At 38.6% G+C, this 27,407-nt stretch overlaps 1 protein-coding gene across 3 annotated transcripts in view; it reads right to left on the bottom strand.

Annotated features, from left to right (window-relative positions):
- The window catches only part of GRID2 (glutamate ionotropic receptor delta type subunit 2), a 698,274-nt gene that overhangs the window by 56,530 nt on the left and 614,337 nt on the right, over positions 1-27,407 (bottom strand). For all 3 annotated transcript variants that reach the window (XR_005564017.1, XM_027731749.2, XM_039382594.1), the window contains exon 14: positions 10,267-10,433. Coding sequence is in view for 2 of the 3 variants with exons in the window: in XM_027731749.2 (XP_027587550.1) it covers positions 10,267-10,433 (167 nt within the window). In the remaining variant the exon portion in view is untranslated. The remainder of the gene's footprint in view (positions 1-10,266; positions 10,434-27,407) is intronic.

Here is a 27,407-nt window from a genome sequence, read left to right as displayed (position 1 = left end):
GGCTAACTTAACACAACTGGCACTAAAGCAGCATATAAAACACATTGTTGCACATTGTGCAACGAGTCTCCATTCAGCGTATCCACCTGGTTCATGTCAGCAAATGCTTCTGTCTGTTTTGACGCTGCAAAAAAATACAGAGCCAAGGCGTGGTTGTTTGGGAGGTCATTCTGAACCAAGTCTGTGGTAGAAATTAAGTCTGTTAAACGTTTCAAGGGAAATGGGGATCAGATTGGCACAGCCTAGTTAAAGCACACCTGCTCCCTGTGCCTGGGTTTTGATGTGCTGCAACCTCACGCTCCTTGGTTTTGCTTGTGCCAGGACAAGCTGCAGCAGCTCTACTTTGCCTGGGCAAGTCAGAGATTCTGTAACTCCTGCAACAGCAAGACAGCGAGATGTGTGCTCCAGATGCCTACATCCCTGCTTCCCATGACTCAGACCTTTGGGGCTCTGGAATGTGATGCAGCCCAGCTGGGCCACGTGGTAACTGAAGCACACAGCACAGAAGTTTTCCACAGCCACTTACTGTTTACTCCATCCCAGACAAAAAACTTGACTCAAGCCTCTCTGACACCACCAAGTCTTTGGGATTTGGACAGAGGTCAGTCTTTCAGACTTTGTGATACCTTATCTCCAGACATTTTTTCCTCAAGGCTACTGAGAGCCCATATAATCAGAGAATAAAGGCTTCCCTACCCCATCTTCATCTTCCAACTAATCCAAACCTCTCTAACCACCACACTCAAACATACTGGTGACACTGTTGGGGAAACTGTCTGGCTCCTCCTCCCAGTTTTGTCCTGATTTCTCTGGGGAGCAACCTACCCCATGGGCTTGCTCTGAGACACAGTAGAAGGCTTCTCTGGGTAGTTTCCTTAGATTTTCCACTTTGTTAATCTCCTCTCTGCATGGAGCTGAGCAATAAGGAAGGCTCCATTTATTCCCCCTCCATAACCACTGAGAAGCACTCAGCTCTTCAGTGTCTCCTTCCACTCCCTCTGTCACTGCAGTGAGCTTCCTCCTTCCTTACGTCCTATTTCAGCAAGGGGAGACAACTCTGCTAGAAAACCTGCTATCACTTTTGCTTGGCTCTACATTCTGGAGAATTTTCACACACTCTTTTTTCCTTTCCCTACTTCTGAACTCGACTGAAGTCGTAAAGCAAGGCTAGCACCTTCTTTGCCTACTGACAATTCAAGGATGGGTGACAAATAGAATCACAGAATCTGCTCAGTTGGAAGCAACCCACAAAAATCATCAAGTTCAACTCCTGGCTCTGCACAGAACCATTCCAAAGAGTCATACCATGTGCCTGAGAGTATTATCCAAATGCTTGAACTCTGCCAGGCTTGGTGCTGTGACCACTTCCATGAGGAGCAGTACCAGCCACGCACTGGGTGAAGAAGCTTTTTCTAATATCCAACCTAAACCTTCCCTGACACAAATTCTGCCCATTCCCTCAGGTTCTGTGTTTTACAGCAGAGGAAATTTCTGCAGGCTGAGGTAGCTTCTGTTGCAGCAGTTTTATACTGCTCCAGTTGTCATACCATCAAGTTCACTATTTACTAGACTGTATTTCTGCTTTAAAAATAAGCTTTATTTCCAGGCCTTTCATTTTTATCTAGAAAACAGGACTAGCTGAAAACAGGATGAGCTTTATGGTCCAGCTAAATGTTAATTACCTTTTAAGCCAGCAAAAGGGGTTAGCAAAGACATCTTATTCTTTCCTCCTTTGCTACTCATCCTCATTTTAACTGAAATATGTTAGCCAGCATTTTGAGAACTTAGGTCAAGACTCAGGAATGGGGTAGGTGTGCTAAACATTTACTTGTGGTTATTATGGTTCTGTCATGACAGCTGCATGACTGGGTCCTTCCTATTTCCAGGGAAATCTCTGCATTCATTTTCTACCCCACTTTAAAGGCAATGCTGCTGCTCAACTGAGTCAGAGTGAGTAGTTAAACCTGTTCCTCTCAAGACTGATGCACACAAATGTAAGAGAAGGCAGCCAGAAAAGAAAAAATATACTAGGGACAGTGAGCATTAACAGCAAACCTAATCTCTTCTTTAGGAATTCATAAAAAAGCAAGTTCTTGCAGGGAAGCCATTTGATGAGACTTCTTTTAGCTTTACTGTCATCAGATTTATAACCAAGCAATTTCAAATTCTGCAGCCATGCACTTACTCACTCCATAAAACTTTAAAACACACGAACAACTCAGCTTACAATAAATGTTTTTTCCACATAGTTGGATGAGCAACACTGTTTCCACTGATTGTACTGCACATGTTGCTGGGTAATACGTGGCCATTTTACACGCCAAGTCTGAGGTGCCTAAGGCTAGAGAAGTAGATGGAAAGTAGTAAGAAATAGCTTGCAAAGTGATATCTACTGGTAGCTTAACACTTTACAATTATACTGTTTTCTTTGGGGTGGTTCATAGGTAATAATAGGGAATTAATATGAATAAACAGATTAATTGATTTGCCTTTCTGAAACTTTGAATGCGGTGTCCTTTCTGAAAGGGAGCATTGATTAGGAAAAAGAGAAGGCATGAAGCTTCCTTTTTCATGGCATTTCTTTTTTTGCATGCAGCAACTCCTTCACCACAGCAATGCTTGGGATGCAGAGATGCCTTCCCATGGTGAAGCAGGTGGGCAGCTCTTTGGTTCTCATAGTTCTATGCTGTGTGAATGCAAGAAGATCTAATGCCTTTCCCTTATGATTTTCTTTCTCATGCTTCTTCTCAGTGCTGCTACATCGTGATTCTTTAACTTACCCCATCAATTAATATTACAGTATATTTAAAAAGCCCAGTAACCCGCCCACTGCCTTTATATGTTTTCATTGATTAATTTTCCATTATGTATATGTTATAAACTTCAGATCTGCTGGAGAATCCTTTAACCCATCTCCTCGGTTTAATACCACAGCAGATGAAGAAGTTGCTAAAATCTTGTTTCTGTAGGTGTCTCCATCTTTTTCAACTTCTAATCATGAATTTACTGTGAGACCTGCCAGCAGCAGATGAACACCATCAGGAATCAATAAAAACATTTTTTCTGTTCTCACAATATGACGTGTGGGAGCCACAGTTTCTCTACAGTCCTACAGCCAGCAGCCTCTGCTAGGAAGCAAGATGGGAACGGATAATAAAGCCAGGAAAAAATTCTGATGACAGCGCAGAAATCTTCAAAACCTGCAGCTCTGCATTAGGCAGCTAGTGGAGTAGGATGCAAAGGGACAACATCAGATCACCTGGTCCTTGGGAAAAGCTATTAGCAATGCGCTCATACAGGATTACAGAACACTGTCAGCGTGGATCACATGGTTGTGGGCTTGGTAGAAAAAAGAAGAGAATAGTGGTGGGATGAAAGCTTTCTGTTAGGCTTTTTTATGAAGTAATGGATGCCATTTTTAAAAATCAGAATGAAGCTACATCTGTTCTTATAATCCATTTGAGGTTACAGGTGTTCAGCCTGGATCCAGTGGCCTGGGATTGAGCTGTGAAGAATGTGACCACTCTGCAGCCCCACCGAAGCAGGGAGCTGGCTGAGCAGCACTTTTTCAAGGTGAGTTTCCTGGCATGAAGGGCAATTGCAATTTGTCTTTGAGGACCTGGGTCAGCAAAAACAGAGATGGACGTGTTTTGAAACCTACGGCCTGGTGCAATTCCCAGTTTAGCTCTGTGAGTCTAACATAGGCAGCAAAAAAATAAGGATAGACTGCGCTATTTAGGATGGTGTGGTACTGAAGTTTTTTTTGTTTATTATCCTGCTTATCTGAGAAACTATCTTGTCATTACGTGCTACTCTACAGTTAAGGTTTTCATTAACAATTACCATATCTGAATCAAGTAAGACTGTGTTCTCGTGTCTGATTGCTCAGAAATCTGAAATTCTTTTTGTTTTTTTCCCCCTTTAATGTAATTTCAGTTATATGAACTTGTGACATGATCTAAAGGCAGACTCACAGAATTAAACTCTTCTATTTAAATTCAGGAGTGTTCTTCAAGTCCGATAATGCTCCCAGTTTGCAGAGTCTCTTAATTTTCTGGAATAATCAGAAAAAAAGTGCTTTGGGTAGAGATTTTACTAGGTTCTCTGACATTTTTCAGAATGTTATATATACAGCTCAGAATAGGATTTTGATTCTAAGCAAACTACCGAGGCAAAGCAAAGTTGAGCTTTTACTAAGAACTATTCTTAGTATTTATGATCACTGTATTTAATAATGAAAAATCCAATTAGACCATTATTGTCAGTCCCCTGCAGGGACAGGGTATAATCCGAACCTCTTATTTTCTCCGTAGCTGGTAAAAGATAAGTTAGAGAGTGAGGGGCATTTTATTGGGTTTTCATTAAAAGAAGATTAAAAAAAAAAAAAAAGAGAGGGGGAAATCTTCTCAAAGAAAGGGGTACATGGTCCCAAGGACAAAGCAAAAGAAGCCAAAATAGTCAGGAAGGAAGTTATTTTCCTTATGTTGGAGTCTTTGGACACAAGTGACCTCCAAGACACAATGAAAATTTAAGGAGAGAGAATTAATAGCGAGGAGACAGGAAGAACACATATTTATGGCTCAGGGCAGGAACTTTCTAAGACTCAGGGTTTTGCTGATGAGATGTAAAAAGGACAGGAGAATATCCATACCATTTATTTAAAGCATATGGCTAATGAATTGCTTAGGGGCAGTCTGAAGCACCATGTGATGTCTCTGTTCTTTGCCTCCAAACTTTTGGATGTCTGAAAGTACAACACTTGGTACTAGTGAGGTGTCTTTAATCTGGCCATGAGGAAATCATTCCTTTTCCCCCCTAGGACAGAAAGATGTGACTGGCTTCTCTAGTAGCAGCACAAATTCTTTGTGACTTTTTGTGATGAATGTCAAATACAGTCTGAGGTTTCTGCATAAGCTATATGGTAGTTGTACCTTCCATACATTATGTCATCACATACCCCACCTCCCACAGTTGACCACCAGGAGGTATGCAACTGCTGCTGCTGCTTTTGTTGGCACACAGACCACTTGAAGTGTCAGTGAGCTTGTGCTTGGCTGAGACGGTGCATTTGCAGAAACACAACTGATGAACAACAAGTAGGAGTCCCACACTATGCATTCTGAGGGAGATTTTTTCATTTTTTCCCTTTTTTTTGGTGTATTATCACTGTTTCCTTCTATTTAAAAGTGAAGTCTTTGGGGCAGAACGCACATGGATACTCTTGGGATATGAGGAATGCAAAATAACTACGGTTTGATTTTTATGGCTTGGTTTTGGGTGTTGGCAGCTTCTAGTGACTTAAGTGAAAAGCTGGCTGCTGGCCTCTGCTGAGCATGAAATTAGTTTCCTCTCCCTCTGGCTCTAGCGTGCTGTGTGGCCAGGACCGTAGTGCAGCAGAAGAGAGTCAGCCAGCAGAAGAGGCAGGGACATGAACGGGATCCGAGCTCTTTGCTGCCACCCCTCCTTGACCTCCACCAAAAGCCAGCCACCAGAAGAGTGCCTGAGTCATTGCTGCAGCACTGTAGGAAGTGCAGACATCCTATGTAATACCATCAAAAGCGTTTGCAATTATACTTATACCTCCCAGGGGTGCAATGGAAGTTTTAAGGTTTAGGGCTGAAAAGAATTCTTAACAGGTGTCAAATTTAGCGTCAGCTTAGAGTTCCTTGTGAACCAAATGACACACCCTTTTCAAGCTCTCCTAGGAAATTTGGCAGTTCCTATTATTACAGTCCCTGTCATTAGCTTGAAAGAAAAAAACTGACATGCTGCCTGGAGGCTGCTGGTGCTCAGAAGGTTAAGTCTTTGTGGCAAAGAAAAGAGGACAGCAATCTACCTGAGCACACCAACTGGCTGCCTAGTGGTAGGGCCAGTTGTGTTTGTTAATGTCTGCAACAACATGAATGAAGTCATCAGGATGCTATGACAGGCCTATCTTTCAAATGTTACCACAATTATTTTCTATATTATTTATGTTACAGACACACACCTATTTTCAGGATGGACTCGAAGCACCTGTTTTCAGAGAAAGCATTAGGCAGAGAATGGTCACAGGTGCCGTGTGGGACCCCAGCTTGCCACTTTGCCATCCCCATACAGCAAAAATCCAATCTCATTCTGCAGTCAGACCACTCACTGCTGCGCATGTCTTTGAGAACTTTCTTTTTCACATGCAAAAACCCCATCTCTTCTAGATCAGAACAAAGACCAGTTTCATTACAGTGCTTTTGACTGGTTACCCTTCTCCTTCACTAAACTACACCTGCACGAAATTCTTCCCTGAAGGCATATATAGATAATGCACTTTGAACAATAAAACTTTTATCATCCAAAAAATTTTGTTCATTCCCAAAATTTTAGATTTTCTCGAGTCTGAAAAGAATAATCCTGAACAGGGTTTCATCTCCTGTGGTATGTCTGGAATCAATTATTTAAAATTCCAGGAAAGGTACATGAAATTTCTAAGTGATACGCATTTTGCCACACTCTCAGCTAATATTTCATTGTAGCCAAACTTGCATTTGTAAGAATAACTCCAATTTTAAATTCAAATACATGAGAGTGCTCATGCTTCTCTCTGAAGGGTATAGTCAATACCTTATACTTGTAAAGTTATAAAAACAATATGAACCCATGCAAGCAAGTGTACCTCAATGACAGTACATTCCTGTATGACACTTGCTTAATTGCATCAATTTAAAATCAAGTATATATTGAACCTTTTGTGTTAATTTAACTGTAGCCGACACTAAGCATTTTCACTTTCTGGTTCCTTGGTAACTGGAGCCTCATTCCGTACTGGTACGACAGCATCCCGTGAAAATACACAGGCACAAGGTGGCAGCGGCGGTTTGAAGCTGGGAGCACGGGCTCTGCACTGTGCTTAGGGCACTGCAGCTTGTGTGCTTCTTCATTGTGGTGGGTACCAGGCAACCAGGTGGTCATCAGCTGCAGTCCCACATCCCAAACATGGCTATTAGGACTATCACTGCAGCTTTGGTTCCCACTAAGTTCTCGGTTGCTTCAGGCTTCTTCTAGCACCTCACAGACTGCCTGGGGTACAAGGGAGCCCGCCATCACCATCAGTTGTGGGAGGAGATTATATCAGGGAATTTAATTTTTGCAATGCCCTGGATGTGTTTTGATGGCACCTCAGCATTTCAAATTGATCTCAGGCTTAATGCCTTTCTTAAGTAGCCTAACTGATGGATAAACTCCCATAAAGACTGAATACTTCACAGAGCAGGTGAATATTGTTGCAGTTCCCAAAGGCCACAGCATTTTACACGTGTTAATCCCCTGGAGAAAAACATAGAGCACATCTGAAACATAAAGTGCTTTTGAAAATCCCAAATGCCTAAACTTTACCACAGTGTTACCTTGACTGCAACTCACACCCCATAGCACTGGAGAGAAGGGGTGGGTGTTTACACTTCTCTCTTTCTTTTCCTGTTTCTCTAGGAATCACCTGAATGTTCAGAAAAGGTACTGAAAAGCATTAAACTCGTGCCCATGCTTTCTGTACAGAGAACAAAATTTCCTGTAAGCCTGCCAGACCTTTCACAGCTGCACCCCAGGGATTTAACACTGTGCAGCTTATGAGTTTATATGAAATTTCATAAAAGATAAGACCTGTATTTTCACATAAATATATTTATTTTGGGAAAGATCAAGAAATACCAATATATTTTAAACCAGTTCCCTGCTACATTAAAGAACGTGAAATATTCAGGAGAACATTTGCTAATCCTATACAATGAAATCTATTTCCCTCTCTATTTAGCATGCAGGCTGCAGCTGCTGAAGGTTGTTCAGCCTTTTCATCAGAAAGAAAAGTAAGGATGATGTGTAATAACCACATGATGTGTAAACTTAAGGAGCAGCATGGAAGGGTGTTTAGAACAAAATGTTATAAGCTACCTTGTAGGCATGAATTCTCCTTCATATGCTTGTTATGTGGTGTTTCACTGCTTCAAACTGTAAATTTATATTCATGGACATAATTAGAAGTGATATATAATATGCTCTCATCGTACAGAAATAAAAATATAAGCACAGTAGCACATACATTTGCAGAATATATATCTATAAATTCTCCAGTAGGTAGTATACTCAAAGCAAATTCCAGTTTTTCTGTTCAACTATTACTCTTGCTAATGTAATGAGTTACTTTTTCACTAGTGCTAAGTTCTGCCTATCCTTCCAGATCCTCCTGTAGTCCAATATCTGACAAATAATCCCTTTCTTCATCTACCTGAACTCTGATAACTATAGCAGGAAATTGAAAATGAGTGCCTATGATTCCTGAGTCCACCAGGGGACAACATACGACCTCGGGAATTCATTTAAGTCTCCTGTTGCTATAGATTCCCTAAGCATTAAATGGAAATGGCATTTACTTTCCACTGAGAGGTGTTAATAGTTAAATATTGCTTCAAAGATCTTCAGATAAAAAGACCTATATATGTGCAAATTTTTATGCTTCTTCCTGCTTTCCTATAGCTTCAAGATATAATAATACACTGAAAAGCTGAAATTTTCTTATGAAATAAAATTGTACTTGGAAATGTCAGGCCTGCACAGACCAATGATCCAGAAGCTGCTAAAGGCAGTGTATCAGAAGTTGTAATCCAGCCTCTCTGGGTACTGAATACTGCGATGAATATATTCACTTACCAGAACCAGCCATAACCATTTTCCCCATATACCAAGAACTATAACCAGTATATAAAAATGTCAGGAGCAGTCTCTGAGGATCAGTTTGGATACATCCACCCTGATTTGGAGAGCAGCAGTGGTGGGCATGAAGAATGCTCATCTGCGTGGGCATGAGCCATGACATGCCATGCCACTTGGCAATTTCACTGTATTTAGTATTAAAGACAAAGACTATAAAACTCCCCAGTGTCTTCAAATTTTTGTACTCAAGCTTAGGTGGATAATGCTGTGAAGAGGATGACTTAACACCTTGACAAGCATCTGAGATCTCTAACAGCTGAAAGCATTCCTTAGAAAGATTACAGGAAGAAATTTTACTCCTTTGTTTTGTGTGGAGACCCCAAACAGTTCAATGCCAGAGATTTTAAGTGAAGCCAGCCTGATCATAGCTGGAATATGAAAGTATTAAAGTATTCAGTAAATATTTGCCTCTAATGCTCATTGTAAGATACAAAGCATATATATATTTCATTGAAATTAAATTTTTCTATGATCCTGTGGACTTTTTTATTATGTTACTGCTATGCTAGCACAAAATTCAGCCATATCGCTCCCAGCATAGAACAGATTCAAAGAATTCACGTCTTCTCTGTTCACTCAGTATGTGTAAGCAGAGAGTGATTCCTCTGAATCTGCATACTGTTACTTACCAGCTACTTTTCCCCCAGTTCACTCTATGGACTGAAGACAAAGGCAGTAGTCCAAAGGAAGCTTATTTGTATCTTTACATGACAACCACACAGAAGAAATTCTATCACAGCAATTGTAAGATTTTGTTACATGCATCTAATGCAAACCAATATAAACCAGATTGAGAGACCAGATTCAGAATGAAAAAGGCTCATGAGATTAGCCCATGTCTTCTCCTAAATGCCAGACTGCAGATACTATACTTTTAAAAAGTTTGCTTGTTTTTTCATATTTCACACACATCCCGATTTAGGAATCAATACTATAGTGAAGCACAAATACTGCAAAGGCACAATACATGCAATTAATTTAGTATTTCTGGTCCTAATAGAAACACAGTACCAGTATCATCTGTGGAGATGTCACTTCTGTAGCCCAACAGATCGATTTGTGTTGGGATAAGCATTTATGCTTTTGGGTACTAATAGGGGTCTTTCCACCAAAACATCAAATGTTTTTATTCATCTCCCTTGAGTTTTGCACATGAGGGTGCAAATTTACTTTTTTTTTCTTTAAGAAATGGCTTCTCTAACAGGAAGGTTTGAGTTATGGTGACTTTCTATGACAAATAAATCAACTCTTTCCTCATTTTCCTGCTAACGAAGTTCAGTTTCTCTCATTAATGTTTTTCAAAAGAAACAAGGACAATTCAAATAACAGCAACATGAAGTGTTTTTAATGCAGTTTCTAGAAAAGTGAATAATTCAATGTCTCAGGGAAAATGAATGTCTATGTAAAACATGAAGTGGACTACAAATACAAGATGTTTCTCCTTCACTGAAAATTAAATTAAAAGACAGGCCCAGAGCCAAGAGAAACTTTCTCTTAGGACCTACTCCTCTTACTCCAAACCCTTACCTTTGTGAGAAAGCATCTCGGTAGGGGCTGCCATGCTGCAGTGCGATCCCATATCCTCTGTCCGCAACAGTGTTCCCGACTGTGTAAAAAGAGCACTCTGCATCGTTGATGGCCACGTACTCCAGCACTGCTGCATCCCAGACAAAGGCATAGTTTCCGTATTTCACCTGCAGTAAACAGAGGAAAAGCTCAGACTACGGACTGTGAAGTCCAAAAGGAGGCCAGTGCGCCTGAAAACGTGACAGTTTCAGCACAGTCTGTTCTTTAAGGAAAGGGAAGTTTGGGTGCCCAGCTGCTGCCAGCAGAAAAAGTTACACAGTCGCTGGTGCCATGCAGTGCTTTGGCAGAGCACCTCACCTGAAACTGAAGAAAAGTGATATGATAACAACGTGCCATCAGTGAAACAGCGCAGTGGAGGAAATCTGTGGACTGTGGAATCTGTTTCCTCTTCAGGGAACAAAGGAAACATCAGGGTCCCTCCATCAATGCTAACTTCCACATGAAACCCCCCCACTGACTTTTCTTTGAGCCTTAAAAACAACCATTTAGATGGAAGGTAGGTATTCAGTTATTCACATTGGGAGGGTAGGCATGGCTATCTAGATGGTTAGCCATGGTCCACATTTCAGTCGTGCTTCAAGTTGTGATAGACTTCTTGAACACCCATTTGTCTTGTGGATTCTGTGGGCAATATCACGCCAACTAGATTTTGGGGGGATTATTATTCTCGGCATGAAGTGTTTTCACATGTTTTCAAAGACTTTCATAGAGCAAGATCATGTAAACCATTTAAACTGTTTGACTAAGATAAATCCAAAGCTTTTAAAGTAACATTTTCCTATCCATTCACATTTGAAACAAATCCAATTTTTTTTAATTTAAATATATGTGATGTATACAAAATTTCAGCATTTATTCAGAAAAAAGCCTTTAAAACCAGAAATTCAGTCTAAACAAATCGTTCCCCATTTCAGTGAATTTCTGCTTTACAGTCAACTCATGTTTTTCTGAAAAGATAACTATCTCTAGCTGCTCTACCAGATCCAGACCTTTTATGAGTTTTCTGTTTTGTTGGTCTCTGTGTCAGACCTGAAGAATCACATTGCTTTTTTCCTGACCCTCTGCTTGGCTTCACTCAGTGCTTTCCCTATGCTGTATTAGCCAACTAAACTGTAAAGCTAGGCTGAAGCCATTGACTTTTTACATCTAATGGGAATAAATACGTGACAGCTAAGTGAAAAGTAAACAAAACACAAAAAGGCCATGTGGGGCCAGGCAATCCAGAGAGAATTCAAAACCAAGTCAGCATATCAAAGTAAGCAATGTCAGTACATCATTTAGATTAGGCTTTGACAATGTAGATTATGTTTTTAAAGACTGTTTACATATAACAGTTACTGAAGCAAGCCACACCGTCTGCTTGCTCACAAGATGTAGTGCACAAGGAACGATTGCTTTTGGGACACACTGCTTTTTACTGCAGGCCTGGCAAGGGAATATTTCCTATTTCCATCTGTAGGCATGGTAGGGGGAGGATTTGTGCAGATTTTGGAGCAGAAAGGGAGCCATATTATCTGTGGACTCCACACGACTTGCAGGATAAAGAAAATTTTTTCAGAGTGCAGACACACACTGGATTGGGTCATTTTTAATCTTCGGGCTCTGAAAAGAGTCAAGAAGGGTTTTTCTTTCCTCCCTGTGGAGGTTTAGGTCTATCTAAACAGCCAGGGAATAGGGGATAAAAGTGAATTTGCAGTTAACAAACAATACAACTTGTATGCTTGTCTTACAGGCACTACCACTCACAGAGCTCTTCCTAGCATGGGTTATTCTGATCTTCCTACAGCCACCACTTGACTAGGAAATAGCATGACTGAGAAAAAAGCCCTTCCTAGGAGAATTTAAAAGGATAATGACTCAGCCTGAAAAAGGATCATGATGTGCAGAGAACAAGGAAGGGAAATAGGAGACAAAAGCAGAAGATCAGAAATGGGGAAATGAATCCTGAAAAGGATCAGATGGACTTTCTGAACAAAAGAATTAAGGAAAAGTGGGGTTCAAAAAACAAGTAATTTTACATGTGGGAGATAACCTTTGAGGTGGTGGAAAGAGCAGAGGGTTATGTTTTGACACCTGCTTTTGTCCTAACCCACGCTTTTAACATCCTAGTGTATTGAATTCACCTAAGTGCTTGTAAAGAGACTTATCAGCTGCTCAGCTGGTCAGGAAAAATTCTCTTGATTTGGCTGCCTTGCTGTAAAACAACTCACAATGAGAATATATAAAAGTGGTAAAAGCACTTACTGTCAATAATATCTGTGATGAAGTGGTATATATAAGATCCTTAGAGTGGACCTGATAACATCACAGTTCAGGTTCCCACGAAGATATTACTTTTCATAGATAAGATCACAGTAAGCCTCAGTTAAAGCGCATGGGGCACAAAAGAGATTGAAGAGTCAGAAGGGATCATTCCAGTCATCTACCTTCAACACATGGTTGCTCCATGCATTAAAATACATACTTTTTAGCATTTTTGCCTTATTCCTTTACAAATCTAAGGAATTCAAATCCATGGAACAAACCTAAGTTTGTAATCCTTGTAATGCTTGTAATCCCCCTCTTTATGGAACTACTTCTTTGTCTAACATTTTTTTGTTGCTAATCAATGTATTTATTTTTACTACTTATTTTTTTAATAACTTTCTTACATCATTCCTAGGTATTTTTATTTTTGCAGCTCTAAATACTCACACTTTGGCGCCGACACCTTTCAATTATTGATGGATCTTTCTGTTACTTAGCTGGGCTAGATACAGCTTTCTTTAATCTCTCCTTGCAAATATCTATCAGTTCAGTCCTCCCATTAGCAGTGACACTATTTTTGAACTGTCTCCAATTCTCAATTTTTAAGTATGGGAAAAACACCTGTCTCACTAAGAGAGAATCATTTATCTGGCAGCTCTGGAGGTATGTGATTTCCTTTTTAGTATACTCTTCTGAGAATCATAGTCTAAACTGTCTGCCCATGGATCTTTCACACAGCTTAAAAGAGGTTTTAGCTTAAAGAATTAAGAAAAAATTTTGCTAGAGTATAGCATATCTGGAACACCGTTGATATTTCACAGTTTTACGCCTACAAATGAGTAGCTATACTGTGAGAAGGGGGGATGATGCTTTCTGCAAAATCACAAAGGAATTCTGGAACAAAATGTCAATCAAAACTTACGTCCTTCTCTCTCTCCCTCTTAATATGGGAAGCACATATTTTGCAGTTTTCCAGTAGCTATGCTGAATACTTCTACTTTGGGCCAGCAAAAATTCCAGCTCTGCATTATGAGAAGAAGTTAAGGAGCTTACATTCAGCCAATTATGGGGGCTAAATGAAAGCAAAATCTCCTTGGAGAAAGAAACAGTTCCTTGTACTACCTGTAACTCACTACTCTAAGAACTGCATTCCTGATTCTACATTTTCTCATCATTATATTGGCATTTTGTGTAGAGGTAATAACATTTCAGGATGGCGGCAAATCTGAATGCTGTTCACATATGACCATACAGCCCAGGATCACCAGGGAAGCATTTGTAGGAGGGCATATAATCATTCAGCAGCAATCTCAGCTTTCCAGTCCACCAGGGCATGGAGAACTGACACTTTGGTCTCCTTCCCTGTGGCATCCCGCCTGTCAGTGTGGCAGAGCTAAAAAGATTTTTTGAGTATCTGATAACTACTGTCATAGGGGAAAAAAAAAATCCAGGCAAAATTGAACCTTAGTTGTTCATCAGGGTATTTTGAACTCATGCACTACACTGGTCATTAAGTGAAACAGGGAGGTATGGTACTATACAGAAATGCTTGGTTTCACTTCACAGTTCTGTGAGCAATTTTTAAGGATTTCCTGTAAAAAGAGTTGTTACACAGAATAAGGATCATCAGCACATAGATGTTAAAAATATTTCTATAGGGCTGTTATATTTCTATTTTCTATCACTGAATATTTATAAAATTTTTATTTGCTGGAGTCTTGTCTGTAGATATTAGTTAAAATTTATCTTTGATGATTCCACCAAAAACTAGTTGAGTTATACAAGAAAAACATTTAAAGCCATTAAACTGTTGCATATGCACGTATTTTATGCCAACACAGATGTGGGTAGTATTTCTTCTTGCAGCTAACCCATTCATGCAGAGTAGGCTGAATAATGCATTTGTGTACAATTCTGGCATTCTAAAAGCACATTTCTAGGTCTAGCAAATGACAAATTTCAGAAAAAATAATTGTAAATAAACAGAAACCAATTACTGCAATTTTTCATACTTAAATTCTTGGATAGTATCTTTTCTGTATTTTAAATTCTGCTATAAAAGAAATACAAAGAATCCTCACAAAAGAAAAAAATTACACAATAAATTTCAGGTTAAAAAGAGCTGGCAGTTATTTTTCCTGCAGAACTCTTTTAAATATTTCATGGTATATAAAATGTATTAACTGTTATAAAAACAACAGAACTTTTAAGGCCAGGGAAATCTCAAGTTTCAACTGATTGAAATGATAATAATTCTTTGGAAGAAAATCTGAAGATTATTAGATAATGCTGATGAAGCCCATGTTCTGAACATCCTGTGCCTATAGCCTGGAGACACAGTGATGATGCTTTTTCTACTCCTTCCCATCACGAGTCAGGTGCCATCCTTCCTCTCCAGCTGCTGTACACCTTTCACCTGCTCCATACAGCAGTTTGAGGGTCATGTCCTCCAATACAGACCATTTTATTGCACTAACTCCCCAGGGAAAAAAACGTCATTGAATGCTGCTAGCTAGATCTATGCCCACCAGTGAGGACCTGAGACTTGGGTACATATAAATACATAAATTAATTTTTTGACATATTCTTTGCATGTTCAGCAAGAGTGCTGTACCTACAGCCTGCAGAGGGCTGTGCTCCATTCTACAAAACAGCCTTACCAAGGATGCCATTACATGAGGAATGAAGAAGAGGGAAGAAAATTGAATGAACTTTTGAAAATATATGAGAGCTAATATACATAACGTGAATATCATACTCCAAAATGGGAAAAGGCAAAGATAAAATCAGTGGTGGAAGCTTAAATCTAGATTTTCACGTTGTCAGATGTTGGCAAACAGCTTGATGGCATTCACAAGAGAGGTTTTTTTCAGCAGAAGGAAATGGAAACACTTCGATCTCCATAATCCATTTCCAAGAGGCCAATGAAGTTGCTGTTTATGGACTGAAGTAGAAGTCAGATCTTCTGGCTTCAGAGAAATTCTCATTTGCTAATTTGTTTTCCTCAGGGGACGAAGGTTTTAAGTCTTGGTTTTTTTCACAAAGGGCATAAATTTAGCTAATTTCCATTTGGATTCCAGTGAAATAAAATCTCACATTTCAGCTTCATTGAATAGATCCCACTAGTTCACAGTTCTCGCAAAAGTAATCTTTCTGTACACCCAAAGTACAATGTTGGAGCTTCTTGCCCCACACTCCCTTGCAGTCCAGCACATGTGGCTTATCTGCATAACTTAAGAGTGAAATGCAGTCATGCACTCAGAGAATCTGAATCTGAATCTGACCAACAGCTCTCTGCAGTGCATGACAGGAGCTGGATTCCCATGGTGGTATTAGAGCACAGAATAAAAATTCATATATATATAGAAAACTCTTCTCAGTCATCAAGACAAGCAGTTAATTAAATAATAATAATCCTCCCTCCCCCCTTTAGGATGTCATTTTGCAGAGTCTACAGAAAGTTATTTAAATTCAAGGGGCACTATTTGACAAACATTGAAAGTTATTCTTTGTACTTATTCAAACAGAAAAGTGTGGAATAGTTTCTAAAAGCATTATTGAGCTAGTGCCCAGGAGCAAACAGCAGCAGGAAATGAAACACTGGGAAGTTTAGGGGAAGAAAGAAGAGGTTAGAAATCCCAGCCTCATCTCCTCTTCAGTATGACGTTTATTTTATATTACATTGTCATATCAGCTTGAATGGCATGTCTATTTGCTCCACATAAAACTTAATCAGGAAAAGCATTAATTCCTCATATGCAACCTGCCATCAACTTCTTGAGAAAAGTCTTATGATCACATGTTCATTTGTTACGCCAGGCAGACCTTGAATAATTTGTCCAGAATAAGAATTACCCAGGTATGAGAACTTTGTAATGAGAGGGCACCTCCGTGTCAGAATTTTCCCAGTGCTCAGCATTTTGCCATTGCAATTAAATGGATCTTGGAAGTTACAAGACAGGAAATAACAAGCAGAGCAAAACAGTGGAGACCAATCGAAGGTGCATTTCTGAGGGTGGTGGGAGAATGAAACAAGCCGCTTCTTCAGGTGATCACAGCAAAGCGCTAAAAAAAGCAGCAGACCACAATGATCACTGACATGCAGCCGAACCAGAGGTTCTCTACCACAAACATTAATTTCAGATAGAAGAGAAACAGGAGGCAAAAAAAAAAAAAAAAAACCTGAAAAAAAATCTCAGCAAAGCAGACCTTTGAAAGGTAAGGAAGTATTTTTTTTTATGCCAGGTTCTCATTTATTTTATGACAACTATGTGCTTCAGATAGTAATGCGTACTATTTTAAGGGTATCGCTAGTGAAGGTCATATACAGAAATTATATGAAAGCACTTCATGTTCCTCAGAAAATCAGATCTGTGGTAACCAAGTGGTAGTGTCTATAATGAGGTGAATTTAAACTAAATGTTGATAAAGTGAGTTCCCTCTTCTGACAAATTTTTGTGGCAGTTAATTCTCAATAAAAGAACATTTAAATGAGGAAATGTACATGGATCAATACTCTACAATTGGGTGAAAAAGTAAAATTTTGTGGATTAAACTACCATGAAAAAGCTTAACAGAGAATTTAGAGAAGCAGTATCCCTCTTTAAATTAAATCAATCCAGTATGACACTCACTGAAGGTTTCTTGTTCCATTCTTTAGAATAAAAGCAGAGTCAATCTAACTGCAATTCTTGGGCGTCATTCCTTACTCAAAGACACACTTACTGAATACCAACTGCAAGGATCAGAAAATCATTAAAAGTCAAAAAACTACTCATCAAAACCACTCATCATCTGAAAAAGAACTTTAACCACAAGAAAAGTCTTTGCAACACTACCAGCGATACTGAAAAATCCTTCAGTAAAAGCTCATTGGAAATAATAGTTTCATTTTAGAAATTTACTTTAAAGAAACTGACTTATCTTTCAGTTTTTTATATTCCTTGTACATGAGCCCCAACTTTCATAGTGGTAATAGGATTCAGGATGTCCCACTACTCACACAAAAGAATTTAACTATCTTCTTTTGAACCATTGTACTCTTCTCTTTTTGATAAGCATCTCCTGCCCAGGTTTGGGTGGAGCAGATTGGTACAGCAAATCTAGACCCTGAAATTTCAGATGATAGCTGGACTTCTGCATCCTTATAGAGTGAAATACTTACAGCCTTTGCCTTCAAGTGTACACAGACTAGTTAATCTCTGGCTACAGTCTGCACAGGCATTTCCACTTATCCAAGGCTGTAACATTCATTTTGCACACCTTTGTAAATAAAAATGAAGTGCAGGTCACAGAGTCCTATTATATTTGCTTCTAATTCATCCTGACCTGCCCACACCACAGCTCAAATGGCAGAAGTCAGTTTACAGTTGACAGAACTGAGAAACAGCCACCAAACATCAACTAAAAAAAAAATAAATTATTATTGTAAACCAGTCACTTGTGCTGGAGGAGTCATTCAGGACTCATATTTTTCATGAAAGATTTCTCATCCCTTCTTTCTCCTGAAGCAGGAATCAATAGAAATTCGTGGGCAGTACACTTGACACAAACTCGATAGAGTTAAACACAAAAATTTTGCTTGATGAAGGTGATAAATTGAGCTGGATAGAAACTAGCTACCTTTCTGCACAAGGAATCTGAAGATTTTGAATTAAGGAAAAGTATCACAAATTTTGAGACTGAAACTAGTAAAGAAAATCCAAACTGGAGAATATTTTATTCCAAAAAGTTGACTTCAACCTGAATTACTTTCTCTGCAATGGATTAATATTTAAAAATGAAAAAAACCATATTTTGATCAAAAAGAGGTAATAATTCAATACAGAAATACACTATGAAGACATTTTGACAATTTTAGTGCCTTTAAAGCTAAACAGTGTTTTATAAAAATACTTCCATCGTTACACAGCTTCAGTTTCAATTACTCTAATATTTCATAACTAATATTCAGTTATTCTAATGACAACCCACTCTGGTTTACTTATGTTTGTAGGTATCTTATAAAAATCTAAATATATAAAAATAGAATCATTAATACAATAAGCAATTGTATTTCCAACTTCACTCTAGATTTCCCACAAGTCTAATAAATTATGGAAACTTATGTCTCTTTATGTGTTGCTCCAGCCTCTCAGATTCAAACTTGGATAAAATACACACAGAAATCTGATTATATCATAAACAAGAATAGTTCTGTAGTAAACATACAATGCAATTAATTAGTCACCCAATCTTATTTATTTTCTTAATTTGAGTTTGATGCCTATACCCTGTGTCACTGGTGTTCTTTTCAAAAATATAATACAATTGGGTTAAAATCAAGTACTTGTTCTAGCCTTACCACATTAATAAAAATGCCGAGGCATCTTTGAGATGAGTAATGAGAAAAGTGGAGTTAAAATATTTATGGAACGTAAACAATTTTAATCATGAAGATACAATGCAATCAGCTGATTTGCCTTCTCAAAATGAAGGAGCATTTCACCTAGAATTAGGAACATCAACTGAGATTTTCTCAGTTAGACAACGCACTTGCAAATCAGGTATTTGTGCATGCAGTGTGGACAGCTAAGTGCTCAGCTAATCATGTACATCAGTAGACATCTTATCGAGTGAATGAAATAATTTCATTAGCTAACACCAAACAACGGGAAAGGAAAATACAATAGCATCATAAAATCATGAACTCCATATTCTAGCACTTCATTCAATGTGTAGCAGGTATCACCTACCATATGTGTGGGGATAGCTTGATGAAGGCTGCTACCTTGTTAGGAAATGTACTCTCATTCAGTGTTGTGTTATTTATTTTCCTGGAAAACAGACTGGACCTTGTCTATGTAAAGAACGAATATCTAAGTTGATGTTGCTTGTTAGTTACATTTATATCACTACCTAACTTAAAAATAACTTCTCTTACAGGACTCTACCATGAGAGGGATATTGAACACATATATACTAAAAGTGGGGAAGAACTGCAGTTTTTCTCTGGCTTTCAAAAAATTAGAGAGAAGCTGGGGTACTTCATTGCACCTGGGAACATGTGAGCTGCCAGCACAGTAGCAAGGGTGGAGAAAGGCCTTAACTGACTGCCAGAGCAGAAAAATAATATTTTTTTCTATCCAGGTCTATATTATTGGCACACACTTCTTGTTCCTTCAGTATGGATTTTTAAATGGAAAACAATGAACACAATTTTCTTCTTCACTTGTTAAGGGAGATTATAAGGGATGCTACACAACTTCTGACACATTGGTGATATATGCCTGACCAAGTTTTCAGGAAAAGTGCTGTATGCCTGCATCTGCACACACAGCCCACACAAACAGCTTTGCAGCTGTGCAGTGTTCTGTGTGCAGATACAGCTCCTTTCTGTGTTTAGTTATATTAAAACATCATACACAATGCAACTGCACACACATGGGCTCTTCTTCTGAAAATATGATCCCTTAAGACACAAATGGAAAACATATTTCCTATGAATGGACATCTATGTCAAGTCCAATATAGCATCATTGTTGTTACACCATTAATGTTAAATTTTAGAAAAAGTTTAATTCACAAGATGTACACAAGAAAGCAGAGTAAATACAATGCCAGAAAAATATATCCTCCTTTATCTTATGTATGACATATCTATGAAGAACATATTTTATTGTAGCTGAAGAAGATAAAACCACAATTATATTTTCTCTTGTCTCTTTTAAAACTTCCTTTTAGTTGTGCTTATTCTTTTTGTTATATTTCAATTTATTTGGAGCTGAATAATGCAAGTCCAATGGGAATCTAAGGCCCAGTACAGGCATTTACACTTGGCATCTAGTGAATAATTAATAGTCAGTTCAGTGGTCTTACTCTGTACCTACGTAGGGCACATATCAGACATTAGGTCTAGCAATGTATGAGCTGAATGAACTGAGAGATAAATCACAGACTGTAAAAATATGGCAACAGCATAATAAAAAATAAAGAAATCTACAAATTGAGAACAATATGATAAAGATGAGATCAAGACTGCAGTCACAGAATGTACATAAAACTTGTCATGGGGTGTTAGGAACACCTCATAGCTTACAAATTGTATAGAGTAGTAATAAATACAACATACTGAAAGCTGTATAGAATGTGTGCAATATAAATCCTGAAAGGATGCAACACAATTTGACACAGTATCTGTCAAAAAGTGTACTATGTAAAACTCCATGGGGACTGAAGACACTCCATCAGGCCTAGCACTAGCATTAGAAAGAAATTCAAAACAAACCTTCTGCAAGTTTCTCTGCTATTGGATGTGATTTGCCTTCGTTCAGCTAGGAATGGATCTGGATGTTATACAATGTTATGTAAAGTAATTCTTGCTGTCATGAGATTTTCCCTTCACGTAATTCTGCTCATGAGGTCTGGAAAAGTTAAGTCAGCTCCTAAATTGGTGGATGGAAATACAAATTGAGGCAAAGTCTACCACTGACTGCTTTCAACGGATGCCAAATTTGAGCTAATGATTTCTCATGTTGGATGTAGGGAGAAATTACCTCTGAAGGTATGAGAAAGGGTGTGATAGATATGAGGCAGGGAAAACCTCTGATGGGATATTCTAGAAAGCTGGAGAAGACAGCTGCTGAGAGGCTGAATAGGGAGATTCAAGATCTTGAAAAATGGGATGCCAGTTTGGGAAAGGAGAGGTACAGCAAGAAGTATAGTAAAATCCATCAGATACAAAGAATTTATGTGATCTTTAGCTATATGCTTGGCTGATGCTTCCACTCCACAAAATCACTATAGTGTCTGATAATGTGAAGAGGCTCTCACCACCACAGGAGAGGATGTATTCAGAAGTATGATTCTCTAAATCAAGATCACTATTGGTATCTATATAGCTAAAAAAGAAAAATTAATACCCTGAGTATTTTCCACAATTGTTGTGATTCACAAACATACTTTACATGTCATTATATTAGCCAGAATTTTGGTATGAGCTCTTTTGAATTACTTCTGGGTTTGCCTACTTTTATTCTCTTCTGAAATCTCATATTGTTCTGTTCTCTTTGTTGTGTTCCATCTGCTGCTCACTTTGTTAAATCTAAAATGATTTAATGATTGCTCTAATCAAGAATAAGATACTCTTTAAAGAAAACCATCTCCTTCATTTAGCTTTCAGCACAACCACAGCAAAATCAAAGAGGTTCAATTTAATAATAGCATGATCTGAAGGACTGAAAGCACTTTGCAAACATTCATTAATCGATGTTCACATTTTCCTTTTGTGAGAAAACATTCCTGCCTTTGCTGTTTACATCTGCCCAATCTGCACCTACAGTATTGTGTGTTGCCTCCTGACTATGCTGTGAACCACAATATTTGGACTCTGAAAGTCATAAATTATTATTTGACATTTTTTAAGCAAAATTTTAGCACTTGAGGCCAAAACCTATGAGTTTTTCTACTTTTACCCTGCTGATTCTCTCCCTTATCCTGATGTTGAGGGGAACAAGCAAGTGGCTGAGTAGGGCTTAGGGGATGGCTGGGGTTAAACTGTGACAGTATTACAAAGAAATCCTGCTCTGAGGTCAGGGTGATAAAACAACACAATCTTCTGCTCTTTGATTGATGCTATGACCAGAACCCTTTGGTACTTACAGACTTTTATAATGCATCTGCTTATCTATCTACTGGGTTTTTCATTACAGATGCATTGTATTTTCCACCCATCTTGATACAGCCCCTGGGATGGATATCTCTCCGTCTCTTACATTCAGCAGGGAATGGGGGCTGTTTTATTTGATTAAATGGCTCTTCTGCAAACAGCCATAAACACCAATCAGCCCCCATACAGCGGGAAAGCTTTAGAGCTGGGAATGGTAAACAACTCTCTCCTGCCATTGTAATTCAGGAAGGGAGTTGTGCAGCCTATATAGAGTGGGTATTTTACGCAAAAAAATAGAAGAACGAAATGTGGATACAGCCTTGTTAAAATGCTTCTTAAAATACTCCACGTGGCACTTTAATCGTCTTTTCCCATAGCTTGGCTATTGAAAAGAAACTCATTTATTGTAGTCACATTTTCAAATCGGACAACTCTGCCACCTAATTCAAATGCAAAGAGGTATAAACTGCTTGATGGTAATTTAACTGTAGAGAATAAATGGTGGAAAAAAGCAATTATAATTAATCTTCAGCCTAAGGAAAGATTCTGCTTTTTTAACAGAAGAATTTTAGCTTTATTTTAGGTTGCCACACTTTAGGAAAGCCCACTTGCCTACCTGGTACACCTTCCTCATAACACTTTCAAGAAACTAATAAGATGAATTGATTGGAATAAATCAATAAAATTATATATTCCAACAAGATGCAATTTTACTAAAATGTTTCCTACTATGTATAATGAAATGACTGAGGACAATGTCAAAAAGCAGCCAGTAGCAAAAGCCTGCTCAGTCTCTAGTCTCCCAGACCAGGTATTTTCAGATAAGACAATAGACATCTCTCTAGCTCTACAACCTGTATGAACATTTAAATGCACATAGGTATTTAGAAGCACAGACCTAGAATTTGTAAAACAACCACCATTCTGGGGTAAAATTTTGGGTTCCTCTTCTGTATTTGAAAAATTAACCTTTTCTGTGCTTTATTGCTCTGTGTGTATCTTAAACTGCACTGGACTTCCTCCTCTCTCATGTTTTGAGACTAGGATGACTTTAAGGGCAATCATCTGTTTTAATTAAATTTTCCAATACTTAGAGGCTTGATATTTATATACGTTAGAGACTAGAAAGGTTGATTTTCCTAAGTATTCTGCTAGTGGTTTTTAGTTTGTAGCTTAATTTTCCTGCACAGTTCTTATTACTTCACTAGTATTTAGTTGCCTACCAATATGTTTATTAATGTATTGACTATTTAAGGATGATATTCTAAAAATTTGCTATCTGAACTTGATCTATGAATCCCATTTCTTTTTTATGACTCCAGCTGTAAGAATATTAGAATGAAAAAACTCTGAATCATTTCATGACAAACTATCAAATGTCTTACAGTGGAGACTCACTACAGGTCTACTCACTGCAACTGCATTTGCCAGTCTCTGGAACAGACATTTTGTTTGTTTGGTAACAAGCTTTCTAAGAGAAATTATCTAAATCTATCAAAACTGTTTTATAAACAATTGGTATAGCAGCTCCAAAAACATGAAACAAGATCCCTCTGTTACCTCTTATGCCTCTCTCATGATTTTAGACTCGCAGCCTCATAGTCAAAGTCATGCTTTAGGGCTGGAACTTAGGGCACATTTTATCAATCCCCTTTCTCATTATTTCTATTCATTTCTTTTTTCTGTTGCACATATCCTTTAAACAACCTTACATTCAATCCTATCATTTGCATTTTTTAATGCATCACAATATATTTTGGTATTATTAAAATATGTTAATACAAAAAAAAAGATAGCTGGAAACATTTAAGTAAGAAAGTGAATACATTACCAAATTCTGTGCCTGGAGCAAGAGTATGCTCTCCTGTCTCCATCTATTGATCATTAGACAGAGTCTGCATTTCCCTCATCTGTGTGTGATACATCCCCAGAGCAGCACACCACACTATGAGTCTGCAACTGGGCTTCAAAGTGACAGTCAGAGTTTTTGGAACACTTCATCTGATTGCAAATGGAAAGTCACAGATTTCGTTGCACAGACAAACAGCAAACAATGTAAGATGGAGATAACAAAGGGGATGTGTAACTGTGTAGAGAGGTGAAGGGTGGAAAGAAGAAAGGGTTCAAGAGCTGGGGAAAAGCTGGAGTAGCTGTTATCCAAACAGAAGGGACAGAGGGTCAAAAAGCAGAAACATGAAAAAGTAAGAGGGAGGAAACAAAGTGAAGTGAGAATTCAGAAGAACAAGCAGAGGTTGCTGGAGCAGCGTAGGAGTCTGTGTAGTCCCCAGACACTCTCAGGAGGGTGGTGCTATTAATCTTCATGAACCTGGAAATGTTACAGAACCTCTGTAGGAAAAGTATGAAGTTAATGGAGATAAAATGGAGCAACAAGAGCTCATAGGACCAGAATAACAAATGCCTTATACCTTTCATGTCCCCTATAGCCAAACAAGAGTGCTCCAAATGCCAAACTACTCTTCTCTGTCAGGCATTTTATAGAGTTTTTCTTTCTTAGGATAATGAGAATGCAAAATGAGGTATCAGTGCATGGACATGTCCCTCTGCCATAGAAAGGGGTACAAGCCACAGAGAGGCATGATGAGGGAACTGTGAATTAATACTGCTTTTGTACGAGTGAGTTAATAAAAGCAGGGGGACAGAAGGAGAAGATCTAATCCAAATTTCTATTTCTTCCTGTGGCAGCAATTTTTGACAGACATTTTCAATTGATTTTTTTAAAAAGGAATATGGGACTGGATTTCGGCATAAAAGAAAATGTATGGTTGTTAAACTGCACAAATTCCTTTGTCATCCTTCCACAGGAAAATGGCACAGGAAGTGACCTGAAGAAGTAAATGAATTACTTCAAGTAGGACATTTTACTCATGCCAAGGTTTGCTTCCCTTTAGGTTGCACAGACATGGTCCATATCTGATGTGACCAGACTAGAAAAGCATATGTGTGGGAGTGTGTAACTTTCATCAGGAGTCTCTCTTGTTTAATAAAGAGCACTACTCAAAAATCCTAAGGATATATCCCTCCACAAGCTGCTGACACACAGGAGGAGATTCACTGCTCTGTTAACATCTCAGCACAGCATGCTCATCCCTCTCCAGTTTTTGGTCTGTTGGTCATAGTCTTTTTCACCGAGGTGATGCCATAGGTGGAAGAGCTTAGGAAAGTAGTATGTACAATGTTAGCAACAGCATTAGAAGTAGATTTATGGGTTGGAAAAAGTAGCAAGTGTTTTTTATCTAGCAAAAGTGCCCAAATGACAACTGACACCTTACAAAATGGACCCCTCAGTACCTTTCTGCCCCAGAGAATCTGCATCTCCCAAACCCCTCCTGGCCTCTGCAGCTGATCAACAGAAGGGAAAACATAATTTGGTTTTGGTTTTAATTGAGAGAGCAACATGCAGCAGAATTTCCATTTTGCTACAAATATACCTGTGAAGACATTTCCAGTTTTGTACTCTTTACTTAATCCTGTATTTCACTCATGAGATGGTTTGTAACAGCATCCATGAGAGCTGTTTCTCTTTCAGACCTCTCCTGTGCTAATGTATAATAAATGCACTTATCACCTAGTAAATACTTTTAAACCTTTTCTTTTTCCAGCATATGACAACAGCATTGCTCTGGTAGATCCAAATATGCACAAACTAAGCTACTCATTTGTAGGGATGAGTTCAGCATCCTTTTCTGTTTATACAATCCTTTAACAGATGCCTCCCTAATACTGAGTGTGATCAGCTGAGAAATATTCAGCAATAGATAATACTAGCAAAAAAATTTTCTTTAAGCATTATCCTGACATGCTCATGCTCAGCTTTTACAACTACTGCCTGGAAATGCATCCTTTTTCTTAAATTATTTTCTAATTGTCAGTTTTCTTACTCCCTGCTATGTTCCAAAATTTTCCATCCCCTAAAAATCCTGGCTTCAGGACAGAGCTCAGAATTTCTACAATTAATCGCTTGCCAGTGCAAATGAAAGCAGCATCCATGCTGTTTATTTATTCAGAAATTTAAAGTCTCTTATATATAATGCTTGGGATTGCGGTATTCAGATGCGATAGGGCCATGGAAACAAATGGGGATGCACATGGTTCTAGCAGCAATTCCCAAAGTGCTCAGAGCCAGAAAAAGGCACAAGAAGATATAAGAGGGTTAAACTAAGCATTGCCAACTACAAAGTCCTCATACACGTAGCCACAAGCAGTTACTCCACGTGCTGTGGTCTAGGTACACTTGCTGTCAGAGTGTAGTGTTGTGTTCCTACCTGTCAGAAATATCCAAAGTTCTCCAGAAACTTACAGTGGCAGATACCCACACACAGAGCTGGTCTCCTGCTGTCAGGACAGGGACGCATGCCAGGTTTTTCACTCCTAACTCCATCCTAATTAGTCCAGTTCTACAGAAGAGAAACGTCAAGTGAAATCTCCACTTAAAAAGGAATCAATTTTCCCCTCTGGACTGTTTTGCCATATAAAAAGATGACTACAGGGTTAGACGCAGGCTAAGGTGTGAAGGTGTGAACTTTGTATTTGGCCATCAAGATGAAGGACTGGGACCCTCTGGGTGGGGCCCACCCCTTCCATTCCATGCTTACTACTCAAAGGGCTGTTAGCTATCCTTTTTCCAGCTGAAAAGTCTGGACTCAGCTCTCTGCAAAATGTAATTCTACAGAATTGAAGCAAAATTAGTTCCTCAGAGCATATTTTGCTATTTCTTATTTTTATTGCCATTTCTAGTCATGGAATATGATCTTAGTTCGGTAGGTACTGTACAAAATAAGCCGACAAGAAAAATAGGCACTCCTGACCACTCTAGAGATGTAAACTGTCTGTCTTCAATAGCTAGGAAAGAAATTTGGGCACCTAAATTAGGCACCTCAAGTTACACAAGATAGGGGCCATTGACAGATCTAGGTGAAGCAAGGTTTTAAGAGAGAAATATCTTTGAACAGAGGAAGGGATATATCTGTGGGGAGAGCCCTAAATAACCAAGCTTTCAGGCCAACAAACATCTGAAAATGAGCAGAAAACTTCAAGATTAGAAAACTTCAAGATTAGAAAACTGTCTTTCAGACTAATGATGTTAATCCACAAGAGAATTCAAAAGAAATATGTAGGTGACACCACTGAAGCTGGAGAAACTGAGAGATAATAAGGACCAATTGCTCAA

This window comes from Pipra filicauda, unplaced genomic scaffold (assembly GCF_003945595.2).
Source record: "Pipra filicauda isolate LSUMZ 115617 unplaced genomic scaffold, ASM394559v2 scaffold111_size4109106_pilon, whole genome shotgun sequence".
Lineage (NCBI taxonomy): Eukaryota > Metazoa > Chordata > Aves > Passeriformes > Pipridae > Pipra > Pipra filicauda.
The sequence above is the reverse complement of the archived record's forward strand: the minus strand, read 5'-3'. Positions and strand labels throughout refer to the sequence as shown.